General features: G+C 36.5%; 1 protein-coding gene across 4 annotated transcripts in view; it reads right to left on the bottom strand.

Moving 5' to 3' along the window:
* LOC111450580 (alcohol dehydrogenase-like 7) overlaps positions 1-11313 on the bottom strand; it is an 18862-nt gene that overhangs the window by 1304 nt on the left and 6245 nt on the right. Inside the window, exons 5-10 of one of the 4 annotated variants that reach the window (XM_023090783.1) lie at positions 10427-10509; positions 10277-10352; positions 9985-10049; positions 7812-7907; positions 7452-7616; positions 2017-2056 (exon numbers count right to left, since the gene is read on the bottom strand). In XM_023090783.1, the coding sequence (XP_022946551.1) occupies positions 2036-2056; positions 7452-7616; positions 7812-7907; positions 9985-10049; positions 10277-10352; positions 10427-10509 (506 nt within the window). In that variant the 3' untranslated portion in view covers positions 2017-2035. Of the gene's footprint in view, positions 1-2016; positions 2057-3994; positions 4345-6680; positions 7070-7451; positions 7617-7811; positions 7908-9984; positions 10050-10276; positions 10353-10426; positions 10510-11313 lie in introns of those variants that run through there. The other 3 variants (XM_023090784.1, XM_023090781.1, XM_023090780.1) reach the window with 3 other exon arrangements.

Here is an 11313-nt window from a genome sequence, read left to right as displayed (position 1 = left end):
AATTGGAAAAATTTTTTTTTTTTTTTTTTTTTTAAGTAGGAAATTAAATTTAAAAAAAAAAAAACAATCTTTTAAACATATTCATCAAAAATTATTTCTTAAATTAATAAAATATACCAATAAATTTTGTATTTTGTTTATTTTAATAATATTCTTAAATTTTTTTAAAAAAATCAATTAAAAAATTCTTACTATTGATTTTGAATGAAAATGAATTAAAAGTTTTAACAAACACTCGAACATTCAAAAGTGTTTAAAAATGCCTTCGAGTTGTCAAAAATTTTATTATAACCTTATAAAGCTTTAAAAAATAACATTAAGCTTCCAAATAATTATTGACTTTAAAAAATAATATTAATACTCTTAAACTTAAGGCGCAAAGCAAAGCCATGAGAGCTTATGCTCAAAGTGGACAATATCATACTATATGGAGAGTCGTGTTCATCTAACATGGTATCAGAGTCATGCCCTAAACTTAGTCGATGTGAGACTTTCATCGTCCAACACTTCCCCTCAAACAAAGTACGCCTCCCTTTAATCAAGGCTCGACTCCTTTTCTTTTGGAGTCCTCTGTTCGACATTTGAGGATTTGTCAATCTATTGGCACGACTAAGTTTAGGGCATGGCTCTGATACCATGTTAGACGAACCGACTCTCCACAATGGTATGATATTGTCCACTTTGAGCATAAGCTCTAATGGCTTAAGATCGAATTTTTTTAAAAAAAACTTTTCACTGTTTGTATCTCTTAAAATTAAATATGAGCTGTAAATAGATTATTTTCGTCCATAAAATGATGGTAACAAAGGTCAAAGATATTAATACTAATTTTAAAAGTTCATAGATATTTTTTAATTGTGGTGTATTAATAAAAAAAATTAAAATTATTTCTTTTAACATTTTTGAAACAGAGTATTATTGAAACCTTCAAATGTTTATGAATATATTTGAAACAAAATACAAAATTTACGAGTATATTTATTAATTTAACCGGTTTAATAAGTTATGCCCATGAGTTAGTTAGCTTCGGGTGCATAAATATGTTGATTAGAATTTAAAAAAACTATTCGATGAGGTCACTACAATATCATCATCATTCTAAAGGATTTTACAAATTTAAGTGTATTTGATCCTAATAAGATTGGTTTGAAACAATTAATTTCTTTCTTTTTGAGAATAGACATTGTAGAGTTGATGAAGAAAGCAGAGACGATAAAGGCGACGGGAGGGAAACGATGCAGCAAAACAAGTAGCCAATCATCAAAAGTGAGAAAGAACGACGGGTCTCTGTTCGTCGGAGCATTTTGCCAATCCAACGTCGGCGATGTCACGCCCAATGTTCTTGGAGCATTTTGCACCGATTCCGGCAAGCCCTGCGATTTCAATCGCTCCTCTTGCCATGGCAGTGATCTTCTATGCGTGGGGCGTGGGCCTGGGTAAGCTACGTACAATCATTTCGTTCTTTTGAATCAATGAAGGTTTTGCACGTCAAGTGTTTGTGAAAATGCCACAGGTTCCCAGAGGAAATTCTGAGCACAAAGATCATTGGGGAGAGGCAGTTCTTGAAAGCGGTTGATTTGTTCACAACAGCAACGGAGAGGCTAACTGGGGAGATTGATTTTCGCCATGTGTATCTGAATTTCACGGATATTGAAGTGGAATTGGGTGGGGATAATGTTGTCAAGACATGTCCAGCTGCTCTTGGCCCTGGTTTTGCTGCTGGAACTACGGATGGCCCTGGTGTTTTTGGCTTTCAACAGGGTGATACTCAGGTCAGTACAATGCGTAATGGGCTGAATCTTTGCCTTTTTCTTTTGTCATCCTTGCAAATTTTTTGACTTTGTTGCAGATCAATAAGTTGTGGAAGAAGTTGCGAGATTCATTGAGGAAACCCAGTGAGTTTCAGGTTGGGTGTCAGAAGCCAAAGACGGTGTTGTTGGACACGGGCGAGATGTTCGAACCTTATGCTTGGGCGGTATGAAGAAATAATTTGGCTTAAATCAAACATAATTTTGCTTGCTTGGCTTCATTAAGTTTATAGCTCCCCTATCCATTTCTTGCATTGCATGGTGCCAAATTATCATTTATTAGTCCAAACATTGTATCACACATGTTAAGATTGCACAACAACTCAAACACTCTATTTAGATGAACACAAAGAATAGGAGAGAAAATATGCCAGGAGGAATATTGACTTGAAGTTTATATTAACGACTTCCAGTATGTATAGGAACCAAGAATGATAATGCAAAATGTCCATACTCAAAGCACTACCAAGGGGTATATATATGGTTTTGTTTACTATATATAGTCATCTATAATACTGTGAGATCCCACATCAGTTGGAGAGGAGAACCAAACATTCTTTCTAAGGGTGTGGAAACCTTGAGGCGAAGCTCTTGAAGAGAAAACCCAAAGATGACAATATTTGCTAACGGTGAGTTTGGGCTATTACAAATGGTATCAAAACCAAACACCGGACGATGTGCCAGCAAGGACGCTAAGCCGTCAAGGGAGTGGATTGTGAGATCCCACATCGGTTGGAGAGGGGAACAACACATTCATTATAAGGGTGTGGAAACCTCTCCCTAATAGACGCATTCTAAAACCGGTGAAGCCCATAAGGGAAAGCCCAAAGAGGACAATATCTGTTAGCGATGTTTGAGTATATATTCCAAGTACTGCCCAAAGGATATATATGGTTCAGTTTAGTATATATAAGTCTAACAGATATAACAGCCCAAAGAGGACAATATCTGCTGAGGTGGGTTTGGATATATATCCCAAGTGCGGCAAAGAGTGCATATATGATTCAGTTTACTATATATAGATTTAACTGATATAGTCATCTATAACGCATAAAGTACCATCTTCAAAGCCCTATTAGGTATATATATGATTCAGTTTACCATATAGTTATTTACGATATATAGTTGTTTGCCATTGACTATATAGTCGTTTATCATACATGGTTTTAGTATGTATAATTATTAAGTAAGCTATAAATAAACCGTAGACTCCATAACCTAAAACAGTTACACAGACAAATTTTGTTAGAATCAGAATGGGAGTTCTTAAACTTCAGAGTTAAGTGTACATGAAGCAAAACTTATAACATCAGCGAAGCCATGGATGTGGTGAGCAAAAATGCTTAATGTAATTGATTGCTAACTTTGACGGGTGAATCTGCAGCCAGCAATTCTTCCAATTCAAATTCTCAGGCTAGGAAAGCTCATCATACTCTCAGTACCAGGAGGTACAAATAGAAAACAAAGACCCTAACAATTCAAGTTTTTCGCTCAGTGTTAACATTATTAACCCTTTGTTTTGCAGAGTTCACAACAATGGCGGGGCGACGACTAAGGGAAGCAGTAAAGGAAACTCTGATTAGCAATGGAAATGGAGAGTTTGATGATGATACCCACGTTGTGATTGCAGGGCTTACAAATGCATACTCCCAATATGTCGCTACTTCAGAAGAATATGAACAACAACGATATGAAGTAAGCACTTAGAAGGCTAGTTTTTGTCTTACAATTCTTCCTAAGGCTGGTTTTTGTTTCATTCCATGTTCCCATGTTATCTTCAGGCTGCCTCAACTCTCTATGGACCACACACTCTATCAGCATATATTCAAGAGTTCAAGAAACTAGCAATAGCAATAGCCAAAGGTGAAAACATTGCCAAGCCAATCGTCTCACCGCCAGACCTTTCCTCCGTCCAACTCCGATTCGTATCAGACCCTTTCATAGAATCTCCACCGAACGGTGTCAACTTTGGAGACATTCAACAAGACATCAAATTACCAAAAGTTGGTTGGTTCAAAAGAGGGAGCAAACAGAAACCAACTGCCAGATTTTGGAGTGCAAACCCGAGATTCGATCTCTTGACCGAAGGGACCTATGCTGTGGTTGAAAGGCTAGAGAAACGGCGATGGACACCGGTTTATGATGACGATGATTTCTCCTTGGTTTTTAAATGGGCATTAGACAACAACACATTCACCAACAGCTTAGCGACTATCGAATGGGACATCCCAATAGACGCCAATCCAGGTGTGTATCGGTTACGACACTTCGGTTCATCAAAGAGTGCAATAAACTCAACCAACATATATTTCACTGGGGCTTCTAGTGCATTTGCAGTGTTCTAAAGAAACATTAAGCTTTACCACAAATGGAGTTTGTAATAGTGTTAGTCTGGGGAGAAACAAGGCAGGAGATTGCTTCATTTGATCATCCAGATCACACTCCTAAGGCATTGGCCTTCACTTACCAAATTGAAAGCTTTGTTGATGTCTTCAAAGCCAATTTCATGTGAGATAAATAAATTCAGTTACAGTATCTGTCAAGTTCACATATTCCAAAATGAATTGCACAGTGTAGAGGAACTCATGTATATCAAAAACCAACAAAAAGCCATGAATTTTTAGAACATTTTGACATGGTTTATGTACCAATTTAGAATAAAGGCTAAATGATACAAAATCTTTAAATTTCGGATAATGTTTTACTTGTACCCTTAAACTTTGAAAAGTTTCATTTTTACTCTATTAATTTTGAAAATTAATCCAAATTCCAATGTCGCAAGTTGAATGACATCTTGATACCTAGAGTCTCGACTAGATGAGATTGTAGATAAAGTCGAAGGAATTGATGTGGTGAACGCTCAAGTAGACTTGTTTTTTTTGTGTAAGAATTACAAATGAAGGTTGAGAACCTATAGAACAAAGCTACAAGACTTATTGGCTTTGAGGACAGCTCTATGAACTTTATTGTTCACATAGAGTAGTGCGTTCAAGAGTTATAGCTTCTAAAAAAAGTTCTCGAACAAGAGTTTCTCATTTCATGAGTTTCATGCCACTATGAAAAAATTTCAAAGAAGTATATTGGCCAGTTTAGAAATATAACTTTGAACAAATTTCTAAATAATGAACAGAGCAATGAAGCAATCAAAGATAATCCTATTGACGATGCATCTTATTAATGATGCAAAGGTATGGTTGAGATATCGATATAGAGATATTCAATATAGTTAGGCCCACCATAGATATATGGGACAAGCTAAAACAAGAACTTTGGTCCCATTTTTCCTTGAGAATATCATAACTCAGCCAGATGCAAAGTTTTAGAGCCAAAACCCATTAGAAAAATTGGAGACTACATGAAGCAGTTCATTGAGTTCATATTAGACATTTGCAATATGTAGGACTATAGTGATGAGAGAAACTAAATTAAATGAACAATGTTCAAGACCTCAACACAACTTATGTTAGTACTGAAAGGTAGTTTTCTCTCAACAATGACCAACCCTAAGACCATAGAAGAAACCAAAGACTCTTCTAGCAGCTGCAAACAAGTTTGACAGATTAAGTTCCCTCAAAGTGAGGGAGAGAGAGACAGCATTAGCAGAGGAGGCAAAGGATCCCTACCAGAGAAATAGAGATTCATGGAAAAAATCGAACCAAATGATAACAACTTAGGGACCCTGTCCAGCTTCTTGGATAAGGGGTTCAACGAGTTCATAAATGCTTTCACAAAGTAGCACTTGAGGCACTATAAAGCCTCAATAGCCACTAACCCCAAGAATGAGGTAGGAATTATTGAGATAAGGACTTTGACAGAGGAAGTCAATGAGAGTTCTTAAATGATGGGGGCATGGGTTCACACCACAAATAAAGCAGGGGAGTGAAGGACCTATAAGAGAGACTGCTTGTGCACGTAGAAGCTCATATCAATGCCCAAAAATACCATGATTGAATCTAGTGTAAATCACAATTTTCGATAAAAGCATGTACGTGTTACTTATCGTCAAATATTTTTTTTATCAATAGTAGAGAGCTTAGTACTTCTGGGAACTAGATTTATAGTTCGAATACTATCAAACGTGTTATGCATAAAGAAACAAATCCAAGACAACATATGTTGCTCCTTATGGGGCTCTTGAGTTCCTTGTCTATCCATTGGCCGGATCAATGCCTCAACCACCCTCCACACTTTGATGAACCCAAAATTCCAAATATGTCTAGTAGTGGTCTACTTGGAACATATATTAGTTAACCATAGTGAAAATTCGGTATATTTATAACTAGTTTTTCAAAATTTAAGGGAGACATAGGTATATGTGAAGAGAGAGGTGCCCGTTTACTAAAACACATAGACTTTCCGTTTAATGTGGAAAATGTCAATCCAATCCAAGAGGGGAGAGTATCAATCTTTTCTTCAAGATTCTCTAGTGTTTTTATGTGTCGAGATCGAAATAAAAATTTCAATGTCTTTTGAATCACTCAAATTAAATCATAGTTCAAACTGAGAAGTTATGACAGAAAACAAAATTTATATTTCGTTCTTATGTCTTCGCCTCGTTTACAATTCAGAGAATTTCTTCTGGTCAGAACGTGCTTCAACCAACGTTCACAAGTTCGGTCACGGTTCTTACTTTAATCATTCACATGTCATGCCAACTTAGCCATCAAGTTGCTCAAGCGGTTTCCTTGCCTTTTGGTCCCTTCCTCTCCCAAACGAGGAAAGGCTTCTCCTATACACTTCTTTTTCTAAAACGTAAATCTTCTCTTTTATTTGTTTTCCAAATTTGTCAATGACAATGTCCTTTAATTCTCTCCTTTCTTTCTCATCACCCACGAATTTTCTCCCCCTCAAAGCTCTCTCTTTCTCTCATTCTCATGAATCCTGCCATACGTTTGACTTTCTTTTCTTTCCATTAAAAAAAGAAGGCCAAACCTTCAGCCACATATCACTTAACCCAACACATGCACCCTCAGCCACACATTCTAGATTTTACAGTTGAGACTTGGATATGAAAAGATTTGTACTTACATACATCTCATTGGGGCTTCTAGTGCATTTGAAGTGTTCTAAAGAAACATTAAACTTTAATACAAATGTGGATTGTAAGAGTGGAAGTTGCTTGAGTAACAAGGCAGGAGGTCGCTTCATTTGGTCATCCAGATCACACACCTAAGGCATTGCCCTTCACTTAGCAAATTGAAAGCTTTGTTGATTTCTTCAAAGCCAACCTCGTGTGAGATAAATAAATCCAATTGTAGTTTCTGCCAGGTTTTACATATTCTAGAATACATAAAATTGCACCATGCAAAGAATTTTGCATAAAAAAAAGGTGGAAGATAGTTGAGGTACTACTACTTATATTTTGACCACATCTTTTTTGATTTCACATTTATTTTATGGGTTTCATTACAAAACTTGATCTCTATAATAATTAGTTCCCTTAATTTGAACTCGACTTTACTTGATTTCTATCATTTTAAAAGTTTAATCCGGTTCTTAATTTAATAAATGAGATTATAGCACTTGATAGTTAGATTAGGTAGCAATAAATGATAAATGTTGATGCAATATTATGAACACACTAAATGTTGATGCAATATTATGAACACACAAGATAAAGAGGAAAATGTGGGGCAAAGTTACCTTATCTAGGTACCATTGAATGAGTGTGGGAATGTCTGATTTGGGCTTCAGTCCACCATATATGCATCCTATCACCGTTTTCCCTTGAGAAATAACATCTATAGATTTGAGACCCAAAACTGAAACTGAGTCCTCCACACCAAATAAAATTGTTTTCCCCCGACCCTAAAGTCATTAACGCAAAAGAAATTAATGTTAACTATTAGTTAGAAAAGACAAATAAATTATTATTAAGCTAACATGACTAAGTGTGAATAAATCAATTTGGTTAAGTCAGAGGGTTAAATTTCTACTCTCACATTGTTGAACTAAAAAAACACTGAAAACCAACTATAGTGATCCATGGAAGGGAACGATTACCTTTCTGCAGCATGCAAATGCTTCCTTGATTAAGGAACTTAGTCCAACGCATTCAAAGCAATAGTCTGCACCTCCATCCGTCATCTCGATAATTACCTGCACATCAAATCAATGTTGAATTTGAAAGTTTTAACAACTGCAAGAACCTCCACAGGTTAAACTCCTTTCTCTCTCTCTTTTGGAGCTTTGGAGGGTAATCTAATGTTAAGGAGATGATGCACAATACTCGAGATTCAACCACAGGGGAGATTGAGCCAATATAAGAGGGTTCATATCAGGTTATTAGAGTACTCTGACCTGACACAACATATGCTTTGGCCAACCGGGAAGGAAAACTACTCCATCATCCATGGGTGCAAAGTGTCGCAACCGTACAAAGAAGAGAGTAGGTTGTGATCCCCATGTGTACATCCGACCACATGAGGACTAAGTCAAAAGGTGACATGCGAGTGACACCCATCTGACCACATAAAGGCCGAGACAGACAAGTGTCGTGATGCGATTAAGGAGGACAGTGCATCATCTAACACACCAAGAAGAGATTGCATTAAAGCTAAGTTGAGACATAAACAAGATTGGAGGCAACAATAGCGACGAGAGTGTCAAAGACGGGCTCGAAGAGGATCGAATAGAGCCCTAGACCATAACCTAAAAATCAGATTTTTGACATAAGTTTCGATATGCGACTCTAGAGTTAAATCGTCAATATGAAAGATGAAATCTCGCCAAATCTGGTGTCAATCAGACACCCGATGGACACTCCACGAGGCCATATGACCATTCGCCAAAATCACGTCTACTTCAACCAAACAAAAAATGCCTCAAAATGTAATATAGGGGAAGACATGGTGTCAACTCTCCATCACCCCTAGGTCTTGTGGCCTAAGTGAGCTATCTCATGGCACATACATGTGTCATGATGTGGACGAGCATTGCAAGACGAGCATTTTAGGCATCTTCCTTTAGAGTGGATTTTTTTAGGACAGTGTCGAACAACACAGGTGTGCTGACATTGCATCCCTACCCTTGAATCGGAGGTCAGTATATGGGGCTGCTTTGGTACATATCCGTAAATGACTCGGTATGGACACAGGAGGGTTCCTGCTTCGATAGTACTTGAATAGATGGATGTCCGAGGTGTTTCGATGATAAAGTTGACTCATGAGTCAATTCTCGATAAGCATACTCAAGCGAGCAACGAAGGCTAATGACGTCTTGAAACTTGGGATGACATCATGAAGCGTGGGCCGTGTTGCTGAGAATCATGATGACGAGATGAGATGCAACATGGCATGTAAAAGACTTTGGCCTAGAGTAGAGGCAATGTCAAGCCACATGACTTGACCCAGGATAGAGGCAAGTCAACTAAAGTCACAAGCAGTGAACATCACTCCCAAGCAGTGTGGATGGCTGAACAAGTTTAGTTTTTGCATGAGTTGTGTTCGATTGGTGAAGGAGAACCTCGCCAAAGTCTGACAAAGTCGCAATGTTGAGGGAAAAATAGTAATGGGGCTTGAGTTCCCCTTAAGATTTATCATGTGTGTCAAAATCATGACACCGCACGGTTGAAAATGTATGACCGCGATGCAAAGTACCTAAAAAACTATTATCACTAAGTTACTTTGTTGTCATTCCTAAAAAAATTGATAGGTTGTCTGTTAAATGACCAGTATGAATGCACTATCCTGCTTTCTAGAACATAGTATTACTTTTTACTATAGTTGAATACTTCTGAAAGCGGGTATAAGAAGGCAACGACAGAACGACAGAAAACTAGACGTTGGTCAAGGCTAAGCCCAAATCCACTTCTTTGTCTCCGCTAAACAATGATTGAAGCTACATTATGATCATGATGATCATGAAGACAAAAGCCAAATCTAGACCAACAAGCCTAATTAAAATCGAAGTCCAAAATTTGGGGACAACCTTGGGTCAGACTAAATTCATGCATCAAAGCTCGTCATAAGGGATAGGAAGAAAAAAATAAACAATGAATCCCTGCTCATGTGCGAAGAAGGCATGGATAGAAGATCTGAGAGGTAATTGACATATACTTTATGTTAGTTTTGTTATTTTCATATTAAAAAAACTAAGTTGGTTATATAAAGAGATATTTCATCTGTTTAATACATGTTTTCAAAACTCTCAAGATCATAAATTTTGTAGTTCTTACCTGGCTCACAGATTTATCCCCAATGCTTCTAGAATTAACGAACTCTGTGACTCCACACTTTTTTGCTGCATTGAAGAAGAAAAAAATCATCACCAAAAAAAACTGTGGAAACTCATCATAAACTCAATGCTTATAATAGACTGTAGCATATATAAATCCAATTTTCTTGTTACTAACCTTCTTTTTCAACCAAGGATAAATTTTTGGCCATACATTTTTGTCATTTGACGAATAATTAAGTGCAAATAGTTGAAATTTGACCCTTGACTTGTTAAATATGTAAGATACTTGCCCATTGTTAATTTATCTGGGTTGATATCGATCCCAATAATCCTTTCTGCTCCACATATTCTAGCTCCTTGAGCAACCTGAATGGGAAACAATGCTTACTTGGCCATGAAGCTTTTCAAGAAGCCTTTGAAGTGAATAATGAAATTCTTACTGCTAAGCCTACGGTCCCCAGTCCAAAAATGGCAACAGTAGATCCCTTTTCCAAATTTGCTGTTCTCCAAGCAGCACCCACCCCTGTAACCAAATGTGTAACAATCAATAACTTTGAGTTTTGAGTACCACACAATTAAATTACATCGTTTTGTTTAAAAATGAATGAAGTACGTAAGTTTAATCCACAAAATGTTCAAAATTAAACAAAAAACGTATATATGCAAACCCAATAGTATCAAAATTAAACAAAAAACGTATATATGCAAACCCAATAATAGAAACATTTCAGCCGAATCAAATCACGTATGTTAATAAGGTATTAGAACTCGATATCAAAACATTCAAACATTCAAATACAACTGGTATGTATCTACTATGCCCAAAAAAAGGTCTTATTTTGGCTGCAATATTGCCTCCATGTTATTGAAAATGTTTGAAAAACAAATAAAAACTTAACTAAAAAACAATATTAACTGTATCACTAGTTTCATTCAGATTCAAGAGATCACTAAATGTAGGATTCTTGTTATCCAAGTAACAAGAAGGAAGATGCATATTGTTGGTATACATAAAAACTATTAATTCAATTAAGTATTTCTCAACCATACATGCATATCCTCATGATTCCTCTCATTTTGATATGATCTCGTTGCAAGGCATTGCCCTGCATCCCCGACGACATAGTCATGCTACCTATTTATCTTGAATTATTTTTTAGAGGGAAAGACTATTTCCACAAACTAATATGGATTATTTCAGCATGCACTATCCTCATTCACATACCTCCTATTAAAATTCTCCAAAACTCACCCAACATATGATTATTCTAAGACAAGTAAGCTAAACTTTGAAGTTATTATGATTGAATCAAAAAAAAAAAAAAAA

Source organism: Cucurbita moschata, unplaced genomic scaffold, assembly GCF_002738365.1.
Source record: "Cucurbita moschata cultivar Rifu unplaced genomic scaffold, Cmos_1.0 Cmo_Scf00012, whole genome shotgun sequence".
NCBI classification, from domain to species: Eukaryota; Viridiplantae; Streptophyta; class Magnoliopsida; order Cucurbitales; family Cucurbitaceae; genus Cucurbita; species Cucurbita moschata.
The sequence above is the reverse complement of the archived record's forward strand: the minus strand, read 5'-3'. Positions and strand labels throughout refer to the sequence as shown.